We start from the raw sequence: 27,737 nt of genomic DNA on the forward strand, positions 1-27,737 counted from the left end.
ATTTTTAAGAGTGTAGGGTTTAGCTGAAATGAGTGACACGTCGTGGCGCCACATGTAGCCGCTGACGCTGGGAACCCCTTCCAAAGCAAAGTGGGACACCAAGAGTACGTGATGTCTAAATCGCCTGGGAGGGCATGACGTTCAAAGGGATTCGGAATATTGCAATAAATTAATCAGTCGTCAGGTAAAATGCCTACAGATGATGATGTTGGCGAAGGTAGGTGGTTAATATCGATAAGAAACAACAGGGGACGGAGGTATTCCTCAAGTGACCGCTTGAGGATGGTAGATAGGACAAACTGATCTGCATTTTAGTATAATTCGAAATCATGTAAAATTGGTCGGGTCAATGCATAACCCAGATGACTTTGCAAGTAAACACGCACGAGGTACACAATGAAAAGCTTTGGCAAGGTCAGCCTGGTTGCCTTCATCGAGATTTTTGAGAATATCGTAAGTTAAGCCAGACAACTGTGCGTGTAGGAATAGCCGTGACAGGAGCTATGTTGCAAAGGAAAAAACAGGCGTTAGTTTCAAGCAATGTCATTTGCAATCCGATCTAATGGCATTTCTATAATGTGTTCAGACTTGTACGTATTTGGAGTATTGTATTTAAAATACTGTATTTTAAATACAATTTGCGGTATTTTGGTACTCTACTCAATACTTTTTGTTTTGTGTATTTATACCCTATTTAAAATACATTTTCTGGTATTTTGTACTCAATACTCTAATTACATATTTTGGATCTCCCTCTCAAACTTTCTGTGTCTCGTCTTTCCATTATCTTGCTTGTTCAGTGGAAATTTCCTGAGTCCCTCGGACATGACCCGGACATTGGCCCTTCTTGGAAGTCCCCATTTAGAGATCTTGCCCCGTGTGTACTAATCCTGGGCCAGTGAGGGTTCTATTCTGTGTGCCTTGACGCGGTTACGCCGAATTCTGACCTCACCGTGCAGGGACTTGCTAGAAGTTTGCTTTGTTCTGGGTCACATACTTAGTGGAGTTATGTGGTACCTTTTTGTCATCTTTTTGGGACTTGTGTTTAGATGACTCCTATCAGACAGCGGCGGCTAGCGTAGTGCGCGAGGTTTACGTGATTCATGTCACATAGCGGCGACTTGCCGCATTGACCAGTGACCCGTGACTTTTTGCGTTCAATGATAAATAGTATCTTAATTGTATTTCAAATACTTTTCGAAGTATTTTGTACTCTATCTTAATTACTTTGGTTTTCATGTATTTATACTCTATCTTAATTACATTCTACCCAAGCAGCACAAAGGACTGGGATTCGGCTGGGAACGTAACGGGGATGATGGGTTCGAGGTGGCCGATATCGCCGTCACGAGCCCGACTGCTTCCCGACTATGTGAGGGGGAAGAATTGAGGGAGAGGGAACTACATAAAATTATTTCCCGATAGATCCCCGTTCGTGTCCCGGTCAGAATTCTTTCCGATAGATTCCCGTTTGCGTCCCGGCCAGGATTCTTTCCCGATGGATCCCCGTTAACGTCCCGATCTGCTGTGGTGTACTGGTTAGTATTTCTTCCCGCTCGTCTCCCGATGTTTATGCAGATTCGGTAACACGTGATCGGATGGTACAGCTTGAGACAAAGTTTCTGAAACACGGGTATTCTGTATTGGACTTCTCCCAGCCACCTTTGGGGAATGCTTGTTGAACAGAATCCTTGGGAAAAATCTGCTCAAGGATTCTGTTCAACAAGTGTTCCCCTTAGGCCGCAGGGGAGGCATGGAGAAGTGAAATACAAAACACCCGTGTTTCAGAAACTTTTGTCCCAAGCTGTACGAGACAGTGAAGCACCCCTTCAGGAAGGAATTTGGCTGTCTGGTATGAGGTAACTCTTTCAAACATTGGGCTGCACTTCATGTGTTGTGTGTTGTGTTGTGTGTGCTGTATGTGTTGTATGACAGAAAACATGCACACGCAGCACCCTGAACAGAAGTATTAATGGAGCCTCACTGCAAAGCAGGCAAGTACAAGATACTCGGGAAGAGTCGGTCACGTTTTACGGCTACAAGTTTTGCAAAGTTTGGTTCGGAGGGAGTATGGAACGCCGTTTTGTGGTCAACGTGGCCAGAGTGCCTCAAAAGTACTCCTGCCGCATTCTGGTCACTGTTATAAGTGTGATGCCCTGACACCATCAGCAGCTTTTAGGTAGATTCATGGCACATAAGGAACCTGTGATGTACACCATCGCACACAGTCAAGAAAAATGTAGCATTTAACCTTGCTCTCCTTCATTATAACAACAACAAAAAAAAAAAAAAAAAGAAAGAAAGAATACTAGAGAAAGGGTCGGCAAAACAGTGAGTGTTTTGTTGTTGTTGTTTCTGATTCTATCGATCTCTCGCTGTCAGATAGCACTGCCGATCTGTTCACAATCATAACTATTACCTTAGCTTTGGCCAATCTCATGTTGCAATTTCGCTTCAAACACAACATTCAGTGCTTCTTATGAAAACAGCAGCATTTCTCGAAAGATCCTGGAACGGCCACAATCTCAAGAGGTAGTACGATTCTATCCGTCGTCATATTTCGTCCGCCAAGCCATTGCGCGGAGATGTTGGCTCCATGCCCATTTCAACACAGGCTCACCCACACTCGCCCGGGCTCGCGCGTCGTCGCTGGTCTTCCATGCCACCAGCCAGCGCTGCCTGTCGCGCATGCGCTGTTCTTGTTGGGTTCGCTTTGGCTGCTGTAACGGTCGTTTCTCGTCGCCGCGTGTAGTTCGCGTAATTGCGAGCGTTCCAGCAAGTCTAAAGCGTTTTAGAGGCTTTGTATTGTTGTTCTCACCTGATGCTGTCGTTCTTGCAACCCGTCTGATATTGCAACTGTCTGTAAGTGCAAGCGTTTCTTCTAACCGCGAGCAGACCAGTCGGTCTCGTTTGACATGTCAAAGAGTGAAGACGCTGCCTTGCATGTGAAGCCAAATCGTTCTTCGCCTTCAGGATTCTGTTTCAGGTGTGTAATTAATGTAACTGTGAAGTAATATATTCGACTGCGCCATGCATTCTCATTGTCCGTTTTATTCTATTTGCAGGGATCTGCACAACGACAGGGAGATAGAACGCCAAGTGAAGTCGACTGTATGCTTTGTGCAGACGGTATGTCATATGTCTCTACACTGCTCTACCTATAGGTGTCCTGCCATCGTATTTTCTGGAACGATATTTCTTGCAGGTTCAGCGTGTATGACGCAGCGGCCTCCAGCAAGAGAAACTCAAGCACCGTGTTCAAATATGGTTCAAATGCGGTGAGGACTCTTGCTCGACAAGACAACGCTTAGAAGTGCTTTTTCTGAAGAAGGACAAGTTGGACCGGAAATGAGGACCTAGGTGTGCTCTTTTGCGTTGTTGTTCACCGTTCGATCATTACCAATTTTTGTGCCCCCGTGGGTTCAACGCTCAGGTATGTTGATGATAAATGGATATGCGTTAAAAGGTACGTACTCCGGAGTGGTGAATTGTTGTGGTGAAGTGATTTGTTGCTGCTATCTCCTGTTTCGTGAGGGTTCTTGTCGGTACTCATATACCGCAGGCATGAGGGGCTTTCTTTGCAGAACATTTCAGTAAACCAAGACTGCAGCATTTTCAAGATTGCCATAACAGCATCAATGCAGCTCTCATGTCAACATCAGCATCAAGACAGCTCTGATGTTAGCATCAGCCAGGGCAGCTCTGATGTTAACATCATCATCAGAGCAGCTGTGATGTTAACATCAGATCTGATGTGATTTGGGACACTGTCTTGATGCTAACATCAGCTGGTGTTAACATCATCATCAGAGCAGCTCTGATGTTAACATCAGCTGGTGTTAGCATCAAGACAGTGTCCCAAATCACATCAGACCTGATGTCGCTTTTTTTTTTTTCAATAGGGATGCTTCTCCTTGACCATGTTTTTTTTTTTTTTTTTGCTTATTGACGTTTTTGTGAAGGAACGCTGGATATGTGCACACCATTGACTGTCAGCTCTAGTCCCGGTCAGTTTTCGTTGTAGTAATTGCTAGTCATTTGCACCAAAGGCGCTGGATGTAAACTATTTTCTCTTTCCTGGACTTGCATTTCTCCCAGTCGTTGGCTTTGTCATTTTTTCATAATTTAAATTTTCTGTTGGTAACTCTTGAGTTTCATAATCCCTACGCTGTGCATTTTACCATTTTTGATAAAGCTCATTCCACATACCGTGCACAGACTATTTTGTGCTGACATGCAGCAATTGTTCCGTTTTGTCTAATGTTACATGCCATTCATTTTTGTGTCTGGGCAGTACTGAAGCATGAGCAGATAGGCAGACTGCCTATTACTGCATAACTTCGTTTTCTTTGAGACACCACCACTTTTGCAGGCAGACCGCCTCTTGCTGTATACTTTTTCTTTCTTTTGAGACACCATTGACGTGCCAGTGGTTTCGCAGGCAGGCTGCATATTGCTGTATACCATTCCCCCCATGCAGCAATTTTACCGTTACATCTAATATTAATGCTACAAGCCGTTCATTTCTTCCTGGGCCACTACCGAAGTGCAAGTGGTTTGGCAGACTGCCTACTACTGCATTCCTTTTTTGTTTCCTTTGAGAGACTACCTCTTACTGTGTACGTTTTCCCCCCTTTTGAGACACCATTGAAGGGCCAGTGGTTACGGAGGCAGGCTGGATATTACGGTAGACCATTTCCACCCTTTTCTTTTCAGGCTACATTGCCAATGACAGTATTTATGCGGACAGGCTGCATATTTCTGTTTACCCCTCTTTTTTTGTTTTTCATTTCAGACACAATTGGCATGCATTGGGTGATGCAGGCAAACTGCTTAGTATGCACCACTGGTCGTTTAGTCTATTGAGGTGCTACAAGTGTTGTGTCAGTCTATTTCCTCTCCGAAAATAAAATGTTGGGCTCTACACACACTGTTTACACTCGAAATTATTCTAATTATTATAAATAAGCATGATAATGCTAAAATATGCATGGGGGGAGCCCCTGCCAGCATTATCGGGGATCCGTCGGGGACCTGCTGGGACCGAATACTTGCTGCCGATGTTGGTCCTTAATCATCCCGGTGTTGCAAACTGTAGGAAGGACCGGTATCGGCTGGTGGCATGCCCCCGACTTTGTAGGATTCTTTCCCGATGCTGGACCGGCTTCGCCCCGGTCCTTTGTGCTGCTTGGGTAACGTTAGTATTTATTATCTTATCTTAAATACATTTTTGAGTATCTTGTACATGTCTGAATGTGTTGCATGGCAGGCTGGATGGGTCTATCACGTATGTGCAGATGATTGACCATGAGTAGCCACATAAGTCGCCGAGCAGGACGACCACTCCTCATTCTGGAAAGCGAGGGGTACACCTTTTTGAGGCAACCAGTGTGACACAAAATGGTGTACACTTCACGTTTTCAACAGGCAGACATTTTTCGGAATCATTACGGCCGACAACGAATGTGTTATGGGTTGCAACTCTTTTTTTGCAACTAGTTTTTTAAAAGGGCCTGCGGAGCCCCATGTATTTTCTGTGGGAGAAACTTTGGGTTACTGCTCGCTACCTACTGGACCGATTTTCACGAGACTGGTTTTGCTCGATAGCTTTTCAAGAGCCCGTGGGGATATGGGAAAAAATGTGCGAGTTTTTAAAGCAGTGATTTTATAAGTGTCCGTAAAAATTTGGGAAAATCGCCGAAATCAGACATCCGATTTGCGAAGCGCACGGATCGAATGTTATGATAAGCCAGACGAAACGTCTGCCCCAATTCTCCCTCGAAAGTCTTTCTAGAATATTTTCGTACTGGTATTATGTGTATCCTCGACTCTGTTCATTCACGACAACCCAAAATGTCAAGGCATGTGAGACGCTGTCTCGTGAGCACATTTTCAATCGCGCACTGGCGGCACACCGCGGGCTACAGAAGGTATCACTCTGCAACATATGGGGCTGCTATTCCAGCAGCCTATCCTAAACTGGCTTTCCCAGGTAATCGCGGTGGGCAGGCAGTGGTGGGGAAATTATTTATTTTGTAACGCATTACATTTACTATTTTTTCAGAAGTAACGCACAAGAAGTTGCTCATATTACCTTTGTGGTTAGTAATGTCATTACTTTCATTAAATAATGCCATTACTCCTGCACTAGAGTCTCTAAGAAGTATAAGGCCCTGCATCATAGGTATCAGTCGCACGAATATTACTCAAATTGGTGCGAGTGAATTTGCGCGTAATACCGAGGGCAGGGTATTCTATCCATGATCATCGTTAAAGACTGCTTAAAAAAGAAAAGAAAAGGAAAGGATTTTCCGTGCCTCAACACAGCACAATTTTTAACTGTCCGCTTCAGACTGTGCCAGAACATTCAGTCCAAGTAATGAGTAATGCCATGACGCATTACTCGATCAACATGTGATGCACGACTTTGTAATGCATTACGCCCCACCTCTTCACCAGACGAACTTTTAGGTTTAGCCTAACTGGACAAGGGGGGAGAGGAGCCTAAAACCGGACATCTATATGGGCGTGTCCAGCTGAAGAACAGCACCTCGGGACACTACGCTTTTAACTATGAAAATAATTATATTAAACGTAAATGTGACCTGAGGGAATGCCATATGTATAGCGCTTCGTTGCACGATAAGCCGGTGCCGTTCTTAGGTAGGCATTCCTGTAGTCGCATGTTAGATTTCAATTCGCATCTTTGATAGAATTACAGTTTACAAATTCTTATTATTTGGCTTATGCACAAAGAATACTTTTTGCAGCTGATGCGAATATAAATCACGCCTTTCAAACATGCCTGACTACAAGCGCGGGTGAACGAAATACAACGCATGGATTGAAATAACTGAGGAAAGAGGGTTGTAGCTTGCCTCGGCTGATGAACCTTTTTCACATACGCGTCATATCATAGCACCATGCTCGCTGCAACCATGCTCGGGGCGTGTCAAAACAAATCCACGTGGGGACCAAAACCGCTCCTGACTGGGACCGACGAGCTCGCGCCGTTCGTGCAGACCCCATATCGCTGCATCTTCGACTCAGGAAGAAAAATGTAATATCGGGTACGGCATTTTTGGCATTTAGCGCCATATTGAAAAGTATAATGCAGAGCGTTTCGGAACATGCCGAATTTTCAAAATATTCGGCATGCACACACAGGTAAACATTCGGGTAGGTATAACTATGCTTGGACAGTAGAAGAGCTAAAACAATGATTTTTTTAGTTACAGCTTTTCTTAAAATGCAACTGTAGGCAGTTGCATTTGAAAAAGATGTTGAGAGTATGCCGGAATTCCTTCACTGGAAAAAGGCGAAAACGTAATTCCCTACACCACCAATGAGAGCACGACCTTGAGAAAAGGAATGCTTTCTCCTCTGAGAGACGCCCGTTCATTCCTTTGGTTAGGTAGTCAGGTCACCACACCGGGACTCTCTGCATCTGCGGAAGCGCCGCTCATTTTTGAAATTGTATTATTCGCGGTGTATCGCGGTGTAAAATCGCAAAAAATTGTAGTCGCGAATAAAGGTGTACTAGCCGTCACCAAAAGGGACACTGTTGCCAGCTGAGCTCTCGCAACAAGAACGAAAAATAGCCTACCACGAACGGCCAATGAATCAGCCTGCATGGTGGACGTAGAGATTGACGGTTGAAACAGCGCGTTTCTCACCTGACGTTCGGGAGCTTTCTGGAAATGGCAGCCAAGGAAGCGTGTTGCTGCACCGTTGATCTGTATAGGCTTCAAGTATCGAAGCCATGACGTCGTCGCGGGTCCGGTCGCAATGGAATGGTACTTGCAAGTTGCGGCTAACGTTTCCGAACTCTTTCACGAACTTGCTCTGTGACCACCGTCCGCTGGCGGCCTTGTGGTATACAATGACCGCCTAGGAATCTGTTAATCCCTTTGTCCTCTCGTGACGTCAGTGAACTCGGGTGGGCGTGTTCTCCCCAGTTACAAAACTAATGCAGAGTGCGGAGCCCCATTCTGGGAAGCTTCATTTCCCGGTCACAACGGGCCCACAGCTCGTTTCTGAGGCGGCCTTTGTGCTGACCCCAGGAAATGAGGGACTGTACTCAAAACGCGCATTTAAGTGCACGTGAATATGTCTGAAAATGACAAACTTCTCGATCCGCGACAATTAATACATCGCTAATACTAATACACTTACAGTATTTGATATCTAAGCACTTTTTGGACGAAAAAATTAGCCAAATAGATTGCCAGTTAGCCAAGAAGACAGGTGGTATCCCCCCGGATGCGACCGTTCCTCTAAGACAGCGCGCGCTTTACCGCATAACACGCTCCTAGTCAAACGATGAATGACATTCTCTTCTGGTTTGTTGAAAACGATCGAAAGACGTACGCCTATTCTGTAACACTTTACACGTATGCCAAGTGTTACAAGAATTACGTACCTCAACACCATTCCCGAGACAAATCAAGTGAAAACGATATTGCTACATATATATAGGGATAACGTGGACGGGGGATTATCTCGAGCGCTCTGTCCGAATAAGCAACTCAGTTATCCATTCCGTCCTTCTGCTTGGCCGTGGCTGGAGTGTGCTATGCGGTCAAGCGCTCTTTTTAGAGTGCTGCGGAAAGCCGATAGGTATGCGCCTTTTTTGGACAGTTACTGCAGAATGCAAAGCGTAAAAACAGGGCCCCCATTTTCAACAAATCAGGAGAGAGAACGATATCATTCGGATTAATTGTTGGCTAGGAACGTGTTACGCGGTGAAGTACCTTGACAGTCACAAAGGAAGAGTTTCCCTTTCTGGGAACGAAACAAACTGGAAATTCTTGTGATTATATGTTTTGCAAGTTTGAGACGAGTTGAGAGATCCAAGTTGCGACAGTGGCAATAATTATTTGCCTCCTTACGAAGTCGGGTAAAAATGCAAGTACTGCGTATTTACTGCCGATGAGTCACTCGCATGACTGCTACTGTGGTCACATGGAAAATCTGGAACACATCAATCTTCATTGGCGCACAACTAAGTGTTCAAAATTATATTTACGGTGTCCTCAGACCTGTTCTATTCTCGCTCTTCCACTGTGACAAAATTGTTTGGTAAAATCCAGCCCACCAGGGCAATGCCCTAACAGCACTGCTGCCTTCGTGCACACTGTGAAGCTCGGTTCAATAGCCCTATCCCTGTTTGTAAACAAATGACGTCATAGTGTTCGACAGCGGCACCAGTTTGGTAGAGTTGAACTACACTCGAAGCTAGGGGCGAAAAAGGTCGCGACCAAAAGCCGCGGTCTTGAGGGGCTTACGACGGTCCGATTTGTTTCGGTTTCAGTTTGTCAACCAACGTCATGATGACGTTTCTCGGGTAGAGGTCTGTTGCTGTTGTTCACTCACATGTGCTGCTTATTCTCTCTTACAGGTAGCGAAAGCGTCATGTATGACACGCTCGTCAATGTCTCTGCGCTTCCTACTGGCTACCAGTGTGACTTTCATCGTTTCGGACTTGTGCAAGGTGATGTCCAGCTACGCTCTCCGCTACTATAATCATGACCGGTACCCCGTGGACCAGACGATCCTGGTGGCTCTTACGGAGGGTTCAAAAGGAGTAGTTTGCTTCGCAGTCCACCGCTGGCTGAGTGAGAGTTGGGACATGCGGCTCTCCGTCAAGTTTCTCGTCCCTTCTGTCATTTACGCGTTCACCAACAACATATTCTTCTACGCCTTAAACTACGTCACTCCTGCTGTTTGGATCATTCTGGTGCAAAGCAAGGTGCTGCTCACACTGCTGGCCTACAAGTAAGTATAGAAGGGTATGGACGTTTCTAAAGCATAAGAATAGAGGAGAGCTTGCCCTCCATTTCTGTTAAGACCATGTTCATATCGAACAATTCGGCCGTCGCAATGGGACATTAAGAAAATGTTCCTCCGTGATTTCATTAATTCAATCGAGTACTTAAATTGAGCGGAATTTGATTAGCATCGGCGGTGCAATGCTCAAGTCAGGACCCAGTTTTCACGTATTTTGTCCAAGTTTTTGTGTACATCATTCGCAGTTATCGTTAGTTGTGCGTATCACGCGAAAGTTTGAGTCGCATAAAAGGTAATTGGGTAAAAGGTTGTGACACTTTGATATGTGTGGCTGCAGAAGCGGCGTGATGTCACTCAATAAGCGGAGGAGTGAGAGGGCGCCACTCAGAGGAGGAAAGGCGCCGTCCAGACACCCCGTAACTCGTTCCTCGCCTCAAAGGCGTGCCATCATTGGCCGGTTACAGAATGACGTTCCCTCGTTTTTTCAGAGAGGGAATTCCGGCATACTCTCAACATCGGGCGTCTGCTCTTGTCATGTATTCTGTCGAATAACAGTGAAGCTACACCAGTATTTCGCGTGGGATTTTTGATACAGTCGTTAGCGGGGAATTAAATGACATTACCGTTTTGAAATGGACTGGAATGGATGCGACCGTCTCTTAAACCGTCCATTAAAACTGTCAGTGTGGCACCGCACGAATGACATCACAACCTAAGCACTTAATGTAATTTTTTTGTGCCCGGGTGGTATACTCATATAGACGACGACGTCGCTAGTGGACGACTCTGGACATCGTCTTTGATGAATAATTTCATCGCAGTCATAGTCGGTTAACACAGAACTGCCTGTCGTCCACCTGCAGTTATAGCCCCAGGGAAGGGTAACGGACGTATTTTCGTTACCGTTTCCATTTTCGTTACTGTTATATTTTCGCTTCCGTTATCCGTTTCTGATACCAGCTTTTCAATTTTGTTTCTGTTACCTTTCCGTTACTGTTTCCGGTAATGAAGCTGTTGTTACCAGCTGGCGGGAGGACATGCCGTCCGACTCTGTCCGGCAGTCTGTTTTGCCCACGTGCTGCTTCGGTGTCACGCGTACACACATAGTAATTTTATGTCGTTGAGATGCGCACATCTTGCAAGGTTTTCTTAAAAAATGCAGGAACATGTCTTCAGTCTTCAGCCACTCCGAGTCGAGCAACTCAAAATGGGCGTAACCTTCACCCAATGTCGCCATTCATAGGCCGACACTCTCAGTTGTAAACAATGCTGCCAGAGCCACGGTCAAATGAAAAAAAGTAAAAAGTAAATAAATAAATACAAATCGTAGACTGTCATCCTCGTGCTATGGCGGAGTAGAGTGCGTGGGGCCTATGTTTCTCACGTGTTCATGTCATGAAGTTATGAGGACTGCAACGAGTAGGTAAACAAGGGATATGCACCCTTGAGATCCAATATTGCGCATTGATTCCATGCTTACGTGTAATATTTAGAGCGTTACTGGGAATGGAGTCATCAGAATACAAAAATAAAATAAAATGTCACTCGTGTCATCGCACAACAGGAATAGCCATTACCCGAATTCAATACCGGACAATAATTTTCGTTTCCGTTTCTGTAGCCGGTAATGGAGGAGCGTGGTATCTGTTTCCGTTATCGTTATCTTCCCTTCCCAGGTTATAGCTAGACTCCGCTTGCGGTGGTGGTGATGTAACGTGAAAACAAAGCGAGGTCTGGCTGCTCTTTCTTGGGGAAGAAAGAGGAGGTTGGGGAGAGGTAGGCTACAGAGCTTGTAGAAGTTCGGTTCCCTTCAGGTATGCGAGGCGGACGCCCCGAACCTTGTAGCGTGTGGTGAGTGTGCTTGTTGGAGTCTTCGCTTCGAGGGGGTGCTCGCAGTACCCTGTACAAGTCTCTCTCTCTCTCCAGTTTCCCTCTCTCCCACGTTGAAACTGGAGCAACCTCATTGGTCCAAAATACCGGGCAACATTTCATCGTCGAGGCGCACGTGGGTGGGCGGACACATTGTAACGTGGACCCCTGTGCATAGTCAAACTGTTTTAGCGTTTGACAGCTAGGCGATTGATTACCGCGCAAAACGAGTAACTGAGTAGAGTACTAAATACATACCCAATCTTATTTAAGACGAAGTATTAAATACTCTTAAAAGTAGCTCGTTACTTTCAAGATATTTTGACGTCACAGTTGAAATTCGCTATCAAAGGAATACGAAGAGCGTCAAGTTGAAAATGGCAGAAAAAGATTTATTAGCTCGCAGGAACAACTTGTTTCCAAAAGCACTTTCCCCGTTTGTGTTCAACACATTGCCCCCAATACACTGAAAGGGCGCTCTACAGATGCGAACGAATGTTCTACCACAACGACAGCATTACTGTCATTTTTCTCTTTCACCCTCTCTCGCTACGGCTTCGGCACGCATACCCTTCTGGACAACATATGCACTCTATATGAAAACAAACGGAACGTTAATTAGTACTCCCTTTCTGCTCGTCTTTACTCTGATCACCCCGCCTTACTCTTCCGAGACACACTTTATCCTGCTAAGTTTCCCGTTACACATCCAAGAGTCTAAACGATACTCTTAGGGAGCGTAAAAGTTACTCTCCTCTTCTACACTTTTATTCTGGGATGTGCTCTACTCTTGCACTTCATTGCCTGACTTACTATTCTGAGAGTCCCTTTCCTCCAAGTAGCAGAGCAAGCGTTTGGGCTGGTTGGTTCATATTGAATTAAAAACAATTAAAAAACCCCCAGTGCTGGGTAGGACAAGGACATAGGATAAAAGGGCAAGGACCGGCACTGAACTACAACCAAGTGAAGTTTATTTTTCGAGCAAACCCGTGACACCCCTCTCACCCCACAAAAACCGACCAAAAGAGAGCGCTATACACTAGAAACAAGTTTTTCCAAATCTGCTTGCCTATCTGTTGTCGTGCGTTGATAAATTCTTCTTTTTTCTTGGTGAAATCGATGGATGCCATACTAACACAATTATCCCCTTCCTCTCGAATGTACCTAGCCTCCTGATAAAGAAGCTTCCCTCTTCCATGCCCGTGAAAAAGAATTTGCGTTCCGCGGTAATCTGGGGGCTGTTTTTTGCAACCATCGCAATCTTTTACGTGATCTTTTAAAGTTTAATATTGGGAGCTCGGCCTGGCATGCTCCTGCAACCTGACGTTGACGCATTTCTGCATTTGCCCAATGTACGATTTCTTGCAACCTAAAGGAATTTTGTACACGACATTCCGTTTGCAACCGGTGAACCTTTCCTCCAATATTTGTTTCGGAATTGCAATCGTTTTGGAATTCTGAATTGTTTGGTATATAGCAGCAAACGTGGTTGTCGTAGAAAACCAAGTTAGACATGTCTTTCAAAGTTAATTTTTCTATATACAACAGACTCTGTGCCTTTCAAACTGAGCCAAGTTTATGGTGCTTAACTGTTGGCATTACAACTATGAAAAATGCACTTATAGGATTTTACTTGAAAGACTAAGGTATCTGCTGTAGCACATGTTCTACGCTCGTGGAGCCGCAACAGGCGTTGGTGTGCCGACTCTTGTAGTCACAACGTACCCAAGTACCCAGAGCAGGTCTCCCGTCCTAACTGTTCGCGATGAGGGGATCATCATACGATGAGCACGCGCTCTTCATTTTTAGGGCAAGTGCTGAACGCGATGTGGTCTTGTCCCATCCCCCAGGTGGCAACGCAAGGTACTCAGCACTTTGCTCCGCACGTTAATATCTGATAGGGGCCATGGCCATGATGCGCTGGCTGCGGTGATAGCAGTTCTATATACGGCCCTCTGTTTCCAAGCATGTGACGCCACGAAAAAACTGGTTGGAGGCTATAGTTTGCTGTGGTGGGCAAGAAGCGGGAAAAAGGCTGATAATGTTGATAATAGGTGCCCACCAGCATACTTTGCGCGGCGGCGAAACGTTATCGATGACGTATAGGGGAGCACGTCGTTTATATGACGTTGTCATACCATGCTGAACACACAGGTTGCCGTCCGTTGTCTACTGTACATCTCTAAAATAGCGGCTTGTGTGTGGGGTCACTAGGACATGGGTGTAGACAGGACGAGTGCTGACTCGCAACTGTGACAGACGTCTCCCGTTCACTATACTTCCGCTAGAGCGAGCTCCACCAACCGGAAATATTTTGGGTGGCCCTGAACTAGTACTTTGGGATATTTTTTTTACATAGTCCCCTGTGGACCAATATAATCTACCTCCAAGTTAGTTAGCGCGATAAAAGGTGAACTGATTTCTTTATTAATACCCTCAGGGCAAAGCACTACAGAGGGGAGTGGTTTTACAAATGATCCGTAATGAATATATGGAATGTTTCCGAGTTGGTACAAAATAGTGAAGATGGAAGGTGATTCCAGTCAATGCTTGTTCTCGGTACAAACGACTTTGAAAAAGCGCTAGTCCTGCAGTGAGGTATCCCTACTTTGTGCTGATGGTCAATGCGGGATGAAAAGTAATGCGGAGCGGCGAGGAGGTCATCCTTTAAAGGTCAGCTACGCCGATTTCCCGATGTGTTGAAACGGTTGTGATATTCAGAACGAGCACATCCAACTGCCCCCGAAACGCACCTTCGTTTCTCAATTTTGTCTTCCAATTACGAAAATTAATTCATCAAAGAAACCAAAACAAGCCATGGGCGCAGCCATTTTTGTGACGTAGATGGGATAAACCACTGATCTCTATCTATAAAGGCTGGATGGCGCATGGGAGAGGGGCTCGCGGGGGAGAGGCGTGCATTCGGGCCGCCATGTTGGGAGGCCCTAAAGCGCAGTGTGCGCCCATAGAAAACAATGGGAGGCAACGGAGATTGTGAGTATTTATAGCGCTGCAGGCGTTGATCGTTGCTTGTCATCACACAATTTTGTAAGGTGCCAGTATACTGATGTATCCTAACAGTGTTTCACAGGTGTCCTGCCGTTCGATTCTTAATTACGTTATGTTTTGCATTCCGAAACTAGACCGTCACAGCAGTGCAACGCTGGGGATTGTACTACAGTACGTTTCCCAGCCAATATTTCAACAAGAAACGATGTGAGGTTATCAACCACCATGTATGTAATATCCCGTGCTGCGTTCTGGACAAAAATTGCTCCATAAAGAACGGTCCGGGAAAGGATATACTCGCATGGCAGAAAGAGATCGTTCTGTAGAATCACAGCCGTTGTTTTCGCCGTGTATCGGTTTCGTATGATTTATATCAAGCACCGCCGCAGAAAGTGTCTTTTAGTGAACGACTGCGGTGCTTTGCCTCGCAAATATGGACATACCGAAGCAGCCCAAATACGTTGTGAGTGTGATCTAATTGCTTCACGCAATTAGAACACGCTCGTTAGGACAGTTAATCAGGTAGTGATGTAAGCTTAATCAATTAAGTTACTTAAAAGTGGTAACACCTCCTTGAGACGCAAGATTTACCTCTTTTTGAAGTACAGCCCTTCTATGTTTGCTTGTTTCTTCCTTCATTTGTTCTGATTATTTGCAGGCGCGGTTGTGCCAAACTGAATGTCCTTCTCGAGTACTCACATGCTTTTGCTGAATACAACTGCAGCGTGAGTAAAGCTGCTTAGGAACGGGGGCCTGCTATCCAGTGCTGACTTTGTCATGCTTGTTATGTGGAGCACGTTTGAAAAAATGCAGCTGCACATCTGAAACTCCAATGAGTATCATCGTCATGTAAAAGAGAGCGTCGTAGCACCGTTGTGAGACCAGACACGCTTTCTGAATATCTTCTATGGCTCCTTCCGCAGTTTGCACAATTTTGTTCAGCATCGAAGTCTCTCATAGGAACCACTTTGCATTAACTGTAACTCCCATCTTACATTTTGATGTGCAAGGGCCTTCTTGCACTACACACGTATGGTCTGCAACAGGATAATTGCAGCAGGACGATTTGGAGCTTGAAACAGTTGTGATTTTGTCATTTTGGCCCTCGTGTACCCCGTCTGTGAAACGTAAACAAAAAAAATCTAACACGATATGCTTTTGTAAAGAAGGTCACTGATGGTGAGTAAAGAGAATATACAAGTTCAAGTTTATTCAACATTTTATATCATACATTATATTATTCAACATTTTATATCATACATTATATTATTCAACATTTTATATCAAGTTAATACAACATCAAGTTTATTAAAGTTATTTCTTGCACTTATGCGTTTCAGGATACAATGAACGTGCAGGGAGGCCACAAAAGACTACATTTATTGTTTTATGACCTTGCTACAATGACAATATATATTTTAGGAATGACAATGGACAGGTACTCTCTCTAAATTTGTAGCACTCAATTTTAGGTTAGAATGAGCAATGAATAGCAACTTCCCTCCTGGTATTTTCTTATATATGATGAATTTTGAATTTAATGTGATCAAATATGTGTTAATATAATAGTATATATAAGAATATAATATGTGATAAATGAATGTGATCAACAGTAGATGTAAACAACACCAGTAGCCAGAGAAGTGCATTCTCAAGAAATAATTTTCTTTAGCATATATGTGCATGCCTATTAACTGAAGCAATTATCACGGTTTTAATTTCTGAGAGTGTACTGTAGAGACGGCTTAGATCTACAACAGTTAATACAAGGTATTATATACTGTGAATACATTTAAAAATTCCATGTGACACATACTTTTTTGGAGGTGCTGTGGTAATCAAAGTTTGTGGGCATTACGCAGGTTCTGCACCCATTTCTTGAGTATGTCGAGGCAGCTGTGAAGTAACCTGCATTGATGATGATTATTCCAATTTTTATGGTGCATCGACAACAAAGGAAATAATACATCAGAACATTGGTTTGGGTGCAACCAGTTAAAAATGAATATGTTGTTTAATAAATGCATTGGACAAATGTTAAAACATCAGTTTAAAACATGGTTTACAATCCCTGTATCTTCTAAAAATTAAAAAGATGAAAAACTATTCTAAAAAGAATATGGGGAACTCTTCTAAAAAGAATTATAATCTCTAATTATTATATTGCTGGGTGAAGGAGCCTAAAGTGTAAGGTGTGTTTCTGATGTGAACATGTAAGAAAATATGCAAAACTGAGAGAGGCTAACCACAGTGCGTGCACTGAGGTTGTTCCTTCCTGTAAAGTAGTAACCAGTGGATGAGGAACGTGATACTTACCTGTACACCCAGCCGTATCACACTACACAGATTATTCACTGGGTAGCCCTCATGACGAAACCTGTATTGAGAGACCACTTTTGCCTTAAAAACTGCTTCAAATAGCACGACACGCTACAAATTATTACTATCGTAACAAGCTGACGATACAGCTCAGACAGTTATTCAAGTCGCGCCACACCACCGTTACGTAGGATTCTTTGTCACAAATCGAACCAAGGCACAAAACAATACCAATACATGAAAAAAGGTGACAATCGTGGTCTCATTATGACGTAATACCGAACTTGTGCGTGAAGGTAATTCAAAGAAATGAATGTGGCACTTGCTTCCGCAGAGAACACCGTGTACCATGCTAGAAATGCATGCAAAAAAGCGCTCGAGTGCTCGCACATATGTTGATGACAACACTACCTGTGTAGTGTAACGTGTTCTTTCAAGCATATTATGCACTCAAACTGTATTTGCCGCCGGGTAAAATGCAAGTGTGCTCGATTGAACGTCGGAAGAGCGATCAAGCAACCTGCATCCAGTGCTCGTTTTGGACAAACAAACACTTCATAATGGTCAACTAAATATACAGAATGAACGCCTATTTATTCCTCGATAAAGAGTGACTCACCTGTATAAATTTAGGCCCTGTAACCTCGCCAGTACGGTTGGTACGACCGTAATTGCAAGAAGTTGCCATGATCGCTGCGGCGACTGTTGTGAGCACCGTAAGATGGCGGCCGGTTTCTTCACGCTCGCGCTCCCTATCCGCGATCCAGCCTTTTACAATCGAGATCAGTGGGATAAACCTGCTCCATCGACGTAGATAGAGAATCGTGCGTCTGATTGGATGAAAGCTGAGGCTTTCTCTGACTTCCCTGGCGTCCTCTCCCGTTTGCGAGGAAATCCAGTTATGGCCGCCGGCTACGATGAGCGTTTCGTCCGAGGTAATCCCGAGAACTATTGAGCGATGGAAACAACAACCGCGAACTCACCTCAACATCATTTTCGGCGTGAAATTATGATTGTGTGCTCGAGAACTTCGCAGTTCAACCGTTCAGCTGCCATTCACGTCAACCCGTTTGCTGCTTTTACTACAAGTGCAGGAATGGGAGCGATTGAACAACAACGTGAGACTTGGTGATCGTTTGAGCATATACCTGCAGAGGACTGGTCTTCAAAGAAAGAAGGCCGTATTTCTGCCCATGCACTTCGGGCGATTGCCAGGCTTGTTACACGCGATACATATATTGTGCAGCATCATAGCGCGACTGCAATGAACGACGTAGGAATGTATCGTGACCACTCGAACTGCACTCGTTGAACCATTCGTGGGTTATATGAAAGTGCTCAATAGAGTTGCCCCGCACAAAAAGTGTTGGATATAGTTTTGTAGTGTGTTGTTTATCTCGTAGAGCGCATCGCGGCATGTAGGTCCAGAGCCCTTATACGTATTTTTTGCATGTTTACTTGAGTGTGCGCATTGTTCTATACCACACAGGCCATATTTCATTCATAATAGTTTCGCAAATAAACACGTACGGGTCGATCTCATATTGCTTTTGAGTTAGGCATAGTGTCTTCAGATCAGGGTATGTGTATCCTGTTTGCTGGGCCCAACAGATGTTATTAAGGGTAGTGCAACATTTCCCACTTCTTGAACCATGCTAAGATTGCCAGAATAAGGAACATTACACTGTGCTGTGTATTCCACACTCAGTTGTCTCGCGACGTAAACCCCGAATTATTATATTGGGTACTCCACATGTTCAACCAGTCAGCACTTCCCATATCCTATTTTTTTTAAACATGTGCTTAAAATTCCACAACTGCCACTCAAGTAACTTTGCCACCAAATTAGTCAGTGACAAAAGGTATATGTACTTTATCACAAATTTAATAACCTTGGTGGAAATGGTTGATGGTGTCCTCTGCCTTGTACGGTGCACTTCATAGCAAAATACACAATAGTCCAAATGTTTTCCTTGTCCACAAATGTCCTGTCAAAGCTGAAAGACTCTTATCAAAAAGGGGAAACGGGCTTGCTTGTCCAGATGAACAAATATGAAACTGCAGTGCTCAACGTAAATAACTGCATGCTCAGCAACTAAGGCTGGTGATGCCGAAGACCTAATATTTCTAGGTTAAAAGGAACAAAGGAGAAAAGACCACTGCGGCGTATTAATGTTGTTTCAAAAGTATAACACCACAAAATTTGTGAGAGTCAGTTGGTGTATTTAGTTATGTTGGTCACCTCCTGCACCAATTTTTAATAAGATTCAAATGCATTGCTACAAACCAGGACCTAAGCTTGACCTATGATCTAATAATAATAATAATAGTATCTATCTATGACCTATATGGACCTTCACCACTAGTTTGGTCCAGGTTTCACACGTGGCTTCTAGTGAAATTCCAAGCTGCTTTGTAGAGCTGACAGGAGACTTGCAGAGTAGGGAATTTTTTATTTATATTTTCTATAGAACATGTAAAAAACAATGTGCTGTACCAACTGTATTCAAAGAAATAGAAATATACTTTGTTTTAGCTATGTGCATATTAGCAGATTACAGGTGACCGATGACACACAATGGGCGTCAAGGGTGAGAACACAAGAATACTACCACTGCAGGCACTGTCCTGAAATTCTAAGTCACCATTTGTCAGAAAGCAATGACCACGCAGGCCTAAGGATCATATTTAGCTCCTTCCATTATTCTTTTTATTGACAGCATGTTGGCTGCCATCCAGTCCATGAAAGTGACCCTTATCGTTGAAAGAACGGTTCAACAGCAAGCGAGCTGGTGATAGTGACCATGATGGCGAAACCTGAAGAGGAGATACAAGAAGGGACATAAACACGCTATGTTGAGACATTGTGTATGTCCCTTCCTATCCCTCGTCTCAGGGTTTTTCGCTATGGACCTTCATGATGTTTCCTTCCGGAAACTTGACATATTTTTATGTAGAATTGTGAAGGTACAGCTAGGTGCTGTTAGCAAATCACACAGTACTTTTCTTGAAACAAGAATCCATAGAAGATACACAATCATCTTCAGCATTGCACACATCTATGGGACATGTTAATCACTTTGGAATGTCACAGACAGGTCATGGAGGCCGGCACATGATTAGTGGTGTTGAACAGACAACTATTTGTCATGTTTTAGGCAGAAAAAGCAGTTTTCGCACCTGCATGTTGAGACAGATGTATCTCTACATACTTTGCCATGACACAAATATATGAAGCAACAAATGTGGTCCAAGAATGTCCTGGCCAACTGCCAAGAATGGGGGAACACAGTCTTTTACCACCTACACTCTTCAAAATGGCCTTCACACACGACACACTGTAGGTCAACGAGACTCCAGAATGATGTCCTCTCCCTCCCCATTAGCTGAAAACATTTTTCTACAACCTTGCGTAAGGGGAAGTTAGTACAAGAAACACACACATTCCTTTTTTGAGCAAATTAGTATTCAGAGCGTTACCATACTGTGGTATGCCTGCAGTACATACGTGGTACAGCACACACACTAAAAAATTTCACCGTAGAACATGTCCCCCATTCTAATGACAGTCTTCTCCAGTTTTTCAAACTGCCATTTCCCATAGTGCTTTATGGTATGACACAGTATTTCTAAATCTTTACTGTAGTTTACTGATTGTAGCAGAAAAAAGACATCACTGTTCCCGATCACAGGACGCAAGCCATAAGTGCTATACGGAAACAGTACATGCTGCTCTCTAGCAGTTGTTAGTGTTTGGACATGGTATGGTGCATGCAGGGTAAATTCCATGGTGAAAATATCCAAACGTGAACAACTGTTAGATTACATGATGTAGAATGCTCTATAGTACAGTAAAACCTCCAAAGTCGGACACCTCCCTACCTCGGACAACTCCCCATGATTTCATTGCACGGGCAGGCTCCCATTGAAACTACATGGGGACGAAATTCTCTATGTCGGACACCTCCCTATCTTGGAAGTAGGATAGGGTTTTCCCTGCAAAGTCGGACAAAACCCTGGCCAAATTACCTCAATATCGGCCCATCTTTGCACCAAAAAGACCCAAAATGAGCAAGTGGCCTTGACTTTTGCCCCTTTTTTCCCTATACTGGTCACAGCATTTTGTTGCTTTAGTTTTTAGAGTCCAAAAACAAGTGCTGTCAGTCTACATTGTAATTCTTTATGTGAGCACTTGTCTTCAGTTTGTCTAGAGCCTTTGAACGAGCACTGCACCAAAGCTATCAGAAGTGGGCTGACGCTTCAGAGACAAGTCCTTGCTGCTCGAAAAGCTCCAGAGGTAATGCCATTGAGTAGAATCTGAACGGAATTGAATATACTAAAATCAGTAATAATTATCAGTCAAGAGTGGGTAGAGGTACCACTACCAGGCACCACCACCAGGTACCACTAAGGACCTTAAATTGAAGAAGGGGGACATTTCTCACAGCTGTGATCTCTTCCATTTTTTGTTGCCGTCATATTCTGTAAATCGGACACCTCTATACGTAGGAGACGCTTCGGCTGCACCGCGGGTGTCCAACATACGAAGGTTTCACTGTATTTATGTTCCGTGTCATGTGACCACAAACAATATATGCTTTTGCTCATGCTGCACAGCACAGGCGAATTGAGCTGCATGTGAGGATAATAACATGAAACCCGAGGCGCGGAGGAAAAGGCATGACTTTACGGTCTCTGTGTCAGTTGTTTCATGTTGTAATTGCGTACCAGCTGGCCTGTACCTGAGAATAGGTTTGATGCATTGTGCACGCACCATAAACATGCAGTATGTGGTGTGTTGTGATAGTAATGCCACTGCCAATTGAAGAATAATGCTCCAGGTGGATTGTTTCGGTACAATCTTGAACTATGCATACCAAGGGGTAGGGCATCTGCGTGACAGGTTTACCTGGAAGTAAGAATGTAAATGTTAGCTGAAGTCATTGAATAATTAACATTATCAATATACTGCTGCAGATGATACAAACAATAGCATACATGATGCTCCGATATGTTCTGCAGGAATGTCTCTGTACTCGCAATATTAGTACAGCAGCTACAGAAAGGCATAAAACAAGTTTTTGTATACATGATACCACTTGAATGCAACACAAGCTTCTGCTGCACTGCCAGAACACCACGGCGGACAGATTTACCTTACTTCACCTCAGAAAAAGTATACACTGTTGCACACATGATGCTGTTTGAATGTCTCGAAAAACATAATTTATGACCAAAAGACATCAACTGGAAGATTTCGATTTACCTTAGTCAAAACTGAGAAAAAGTATGTGCTGTTGCACACATGAAACTGCTTGAACTGTCCTCGAGCGCTCTGGAAAAACACCTTATTTGTGACCAAAATACAACAGCTGAGCCAACATTGAATTTATACCTTACTCAAAATACACAAGATTTGCTGCAGTGCATATGATACGGTGATACTGCTTAAATGTACTCTGAAAGCGCTGCCACCTCAGGCATGGTTGCTCTAAGCTAGCGAGCAACAGCAAGGGTATACGAACACAAGAAGTCGAGCACAAGTGATGGAATGCACTTGATTAATCAGAAAATGAAACGTCTCAGTACCAGGTGTCACTGTTCCGTCAACAAAAACAGATGAACTTTGAAGGGGCGTCTGGTTGGCACTGGTGGCAGCCTTCAGCTTGAAACCCAGACGGTGATAGTTGAGACGTGGAGTGCAAGCTTTTCGGTTGTGCCAGCATGCCTGCGAAATCATTTAACAAATAAGGCAATTCCAAATCTGTACTGAGAATACACCTGCTGGGGCGTAATCTCTAAAGGATGAAGCAGTAACCGACAGGTAGCGTATTTTTCTCTTCTACGTGATGCAATTTGCACCGCATGACTGACTTGTCTAACATATTACGCGTCTTACCTTTATCTGCTACCTAGTCCTGCCCCTGCAATCTCCTGCTGCAGATAAGGTTGGCACAGCATCCAGGACGAGACATCTTCGGCTTCTTGTGAAACAAGTTGCGCATTGCTTCCGTAACATTCGTATGAGCCAGATGAACAGATCAAAGCGCTCCTTTCGAAGGTGGCACCCAGTCGGAGTTGTAACCGATTGTTGCAGTCAATAGACTTCTCTTTCGCCTTTCGGAAAATTGTGGTTTGAAACATTGGAACTGCATGCTCAAGTGTTCTTGCAGACGGGAGCAAAACGCTTACACATTCTCGGCACGCAGCACAGAACACGAATCACACCAGGAAGTCTGTACTGGCCTAGCAAATGCTTTGCAGTCGAAGGAAGCAAAACTCACGTTCCTCGTGGGTTTAGTGAAGTCCAGAAATATACTGGCTCCCTAATAGCGAACTGTTTATCACTTCCCCAATGTGAATCTGCGCAGCAGACGGCTCGGCAGAACTGGCCGGCTTGGCGGAAGAAACCAAGCCAAAAGTCATGCCAAGCCGGAGCGCGGGCAGACCACGAATGTGTCGTCGACACAGGGTTTGCGGGCCACAAGACGGGATGTCAGTGAAACTAAAAATTCACTTTTTCGGAAAACCGCGAGGAGTTTGGGATAACTATTTTGCATACATAATCAGTGTTCCCTTATGAACACATCGTGTGAGTACCATTCCATTCTGTAACACTCGAAAATCGGCGTAGCTGAGCTTTAAAGTGGGATTGTGGAAGTAGGTATATGCTATGGAAGAGAGAAAGACGGCTAATTTTACGGCGTAAAGATAATGGCTGTAAGGACAATGAGACTTTCATAGCTGAAACACTGGCTGTGCGGTGGTAGTTCGAGAAGATGAAACGGGTCGCGCTGTTCTGCACTGCTTCCAGTTTATGATGATTGGACTGGGTCCCAGACGGCTGATGCGTATTCGAGTTTCGGTCGCACAAGCGTCTTATATAGTCTTAACTTTAGGTTCACCGGGGCCAAGTAAAAATTTCTCCTTATATACCCAAGAGCACGGTTAGCATTGTTGCAAATGTATTCAACATCGGTGTCCCATGAGAGGTCAGGCGATAGTAGTACGCCAAGGTATTTATACCTGGTAACAGACTGAAGATGAAGAACAGACTGATACTTGTGAGTGAGCGCCAAAGTGTTACTCTCAGCGTCTGTACGCCCGTCCGTATAATCCACCCCTGAGTGTGTACGTCCAGGACGATTGTTCAACTAGAGTATTTATATTGACCCTTGGAAAGTATTTGCAAGATACCAAGTTATATTTAAGATACGTAACTTAAATATCCTGAGCAGCGACGCAATCCCGAGATTCTTGAAGAAAAAGCAGTCATTTCAGGAACGTTTCGAGTCACGGTCAAGCTAGTCTCGAGTTGGGAGCGTTTATGAACTTCAGATTGGCGTTTCATCTTGCTTTAGCCGAAATGGAAACATCGGCCTAATGCGGTTTGAAACAACAAGTTCCTCGCAAGAAGGGGAGCTCAAATTGGAATAACTGATACATTAACAGCTCTAAGAAGAAAACAGATGGCAATGCAGTGTTTCACTAATTATGCAGCCTTTCTGTACGTGACCTTCGGATAGCCATATTTAAGTTTGGAATGTATTTCGTGTCAGGTAGGCACTCATATGTCCCTACATAGGAGATTATCCTTATCAGAGAGAATACGACTTGATCCTTAGACATAAAAGTGGGAGCTCAGTGTGGGCAGCCGCCCCTCACGACACCGAAACATTCCATCGAAAGCGATTGTCTAAACAAGGACACCCCACCAAAGCTCTGATATCCTTGTCTAGCAAACGAAATTGACGCTTTCTAAAACCCTGCATTTCGTTAACCGATTTTGCTTTACAGATTCTATTTCAGAAAAGACATTACCTGTGCCCAGTGGACAGCAGGCTTACTAATCATTATAGCTGTCTCTGGAAGCCAGTTGGATGACATTTTGCGCGGGAACATCAAAGGACAACTCACAGCCATTCTTCTAGGCCTACTCAACAGTCTGCTCTCAACGATAGCTTCGGTTTACACAGAGGTTGGAAACACTCGTGTATTGGGACTGCTCATTGTCTCATGGTTTTCCGTGGTATTGCAGTTCCTATTTAAGAATGATACTCGAACCATGTGGGAACAACAAGTCCAAATCTACTCGGGTGGCGCAGTCTTTGCGGCACTGGCGGGGGTTGCTGTTCAGAAGACAACTACTGGATCATCTGGTATATAGTTCAATTAACTCGTATATTGCAACTCGTGAAATGTGCAATTCTTGTGCAACTGTCTCTCGACGTTGAGGCAGGGTCACATTCCATATTCCAACTGCACATAATCTGCTAATTAGGACTCGATGTGCCTGAAATATGACAGTCGTCAGAAAAGTCAGAGCGACCAGTAATCGAACCCGTACTTTCTTGATTGCTGGTCAAGTGCGCTAACCATTTCGCTACATTGTCACGGCTTACCGAAGACGTACCAAGAGACTTACCATTCAAGTATTCTCCTCGCGTTCTCTCCCGCCCCATGGTAAGTCGGCGGTATATGCTGTGCAGGTGGATGGTTAGTCGCAAGTGGATGGTAAAAACGCGCAGGTTCTTTTCCTGCCGCTCTCTAGCTTTTTTTTTTTTTTACGGCTGTCATATTTCAGGCACATCGAGTCCTAATTAGCAGATTCCGACCTCTGAATATTTCCTTTCCCTCGCGTAGATCTGCTTTTGTCGCATTTCTCTTCATGAAAGGTTTCTATATAGCACGGTTGAGTGGTTGAGATACGAGGGCGTGCTGAAAAGTTGGACCCACTTCCAGATATACGAACGCGATCTCGTCATCGTAGACACAGAGTCACAGCGCCAGACGAAGAAGCAGCAATGAAATCCGCCATTTGAGAAAAAGATGACGACGCATGCGCGAAGCGGGTCTTAACGGGAAGCAAATTGGTTGGCACGTGAAGCAGAAGCTAGAATCCTAAGTACTGCAACGGACAGCACTGGCACGAAAACCCAAGTCCGACCTAGACTGGCCCCGCACCAGAAGACCGGACCCCACAGTTCTCTTGCCTTTGGGCGCGTACCGGACTCCGGTCTAGACCCACGACAATTGTCCTCAATTCTTTATTGCACATTTTTTATCCGCAGTCTGGTACACAACTGTTACGCGTGAAACAGCTTTTTCAACAAATTTTGTTCAATTTCTGTGGTACTGCTTGCGACACACTTGCCTGGAATCTCCAGCCCGTGGCGCCCCCTATCGGCGGTGTTGCGCGCGAAGGAACTACACCATTATCGTCTCCGATGGGAGGCCATGGGAAAACTGTCGGCAGTATACATCGAGACGAGAAACGGCTGATAGTTTTACGATATTTCACCACCGACAGTTGCCCTTTTGTATGAAATATTGCTGCTGTACATAGTACTAGTATAATAGTTCTCAAATGTGCTGTACGAAACTGTCTAAATATAACCTGGTTTGGGATGACAAAGCAGTGCAATGACAGCAGAGCAATGACCGCGCTCCGCCAATGCTTTCAATGCAGTGAATGGCGGTATTCGAAGCACTCTCTGGTTTGCATTCCCTTTTAAGCGCCTCCTCTCACCACCTGCATAACGTAGTGGAACAACACATGTGTGAGGCATGACACGCGGTAGGACTCATGCACGAGAGTCGTGTGTATCGCTCGGGGAATGGCGGCGCCTCAAACATGGCGAAACTCTGGAGGTTTCCGTGGGCGCTGCAAGAGGGCGCTGAGTTTTACATACCTTCTAAAAAAGGCTAAGCGAAATTCGGCAATAATTAAAAACAGGGGTCTATGGGCTTATAGCAGGTACGAAGTAATCGGTATGATTTAGAAGGGGGTGATGGTACCAGGATTGAACTTCGGAAACGCAGTACTGAGCCCAAATCCGGGTATACAATCCTTTATGGAAGCACGTCAGATGGGTGTAGGGAGATTGGCACTAGGAGCATATGGAAATACACCGAGCGAGTGGGTTATGGGGGATATGGGATGGTCCTCCTTGGAGAGCCGGGAGGCAAAAAGTAAGATCATGTACGAGGCGCGTCTCAGGAATTTAGACGAAAAGATGTGGGTCAGGAAAGTGCTATCATATATTTATCTAAACAACGTAGACACGAAATGGCGGAAAAGAACTAAGCGCTTGTCTGCTAAATATTTAACTTGGGACGAGGAAAGAAAGAAGAAAAACATAAAGACTAGGGTAAGGCCTAAGGGGGGAATCTGAAACTAGACAGTGGACAAGTAAAATGCAGGCGAAACCATCACTTGAGGTGTACAGGGAATATAAAAGGGAGATACGGCAGGAGGGGATTTTCGACAATTCTAGAGCAAGCGCGATGCTGTTTGAGGCAAGGACAGAGATCTTACGAACAAAAACTCACGTCGCAAAATATACAGAGGTCTCAGATAACACATACGGCATATGTGAACAAGAAGAGGAGACTGCGGAGCATGTCATTCTGGCATGCAAAGGTATTCAGCCGACGCAGGGCGATGTGACCTTATCGGAAGCACTAGGGGTCCGAAACGATAGGGACGAAGTTAACCTCAAATCAGTACAAAATACAAAGGACCGACTAAATGATTGGTGGCATAGGAATAATGTAGTTGTCTCCAATGCAGACACCGGCAGTGTGAGTAGTTCTAATCATTCGAAGTTAATTTCATCTTCAGTAATGTGTCAATTCTAGGCTAGGTGGCGCAAGCTACCGCCCGCTCCAAAGGGAAAAGCCACAGTATCCGTCCGTCCATCCATCCATCCATCCATCCATCCATCCATTGCTCGCTAAAGTTACACATA

The 27,737-nt window shown here is 44.5% G+C and overlaps 1 protein-coding gene and 2 long non-coding RNA genes across 6 annotated transcripts in view; 1 reads left to right on the forward strand and 2 right to left on the reverse strand.

The window, feature by feature from the left end:
- Positions 1–27,737, forward strand: part of LOC135396411 (uncharacterized) — a 45,068-nt gene that overhangs the window by 12,144 nt on the left and 5,187 nt on the right. For all 4 annotated transcript variants that reach the window (XM_064627375.1, XM_064627376.1, XM_064627377.1 and 1 more), the window contains exons 3-5: positions 9,401–9,777; positions 24,784–24,964; positions 25,025–25,145. In XM_064627375.1, the coding sequence (XP_064483445.1) occupies positions 9,401–9,777; positions 24,784–24,964; positions 25,025–25,145 (679 nt within the window). The remainder of the gene's footprint in view (positions 1–9,400; positions 9,778–24,783; positions 24,965–25,024; positions 25,146–27,737) is intronic.
- The window catches only part of LOC135396413 (uncharacterized), an 85,056-nt gene that overhangs the window by 9,776 nt on the left and 47,543 nt on the right, over positions 1–27,737 (reverse strand). The gene's annotated exons all lie outside the window — the stretch shown is intronic.
- On the reverse strand, positions 19,425–23,359 carry LOC135396412 (uncharacterized). Its single transcript, XR_010423372.1, has 3 exons — positions 22,886–23,359; positions 22,576–22,714; positions 19,425–22,321 (listed from the first exon to the last, which is right to left on the reverse strand). It is a non-coding gene; the product is annotated as an uncharacterized LOC135396412 (long non-coding RNA).

This window comes from Ornithodoros turicata, chromosome 6 (genome assembly GCF_037126465.1).
Source record: "Ornithodoros turicata isolate Travis chromosome 6, ASM3712646v1, whole genome shotgun sequence".
NCBI classification, from domain to species: Eukaryota; Metazoa; Arthropoda; class Arachnida; order Ixodida; family Argasidae; genus Ornithodoros; species Ornithodoros turicata.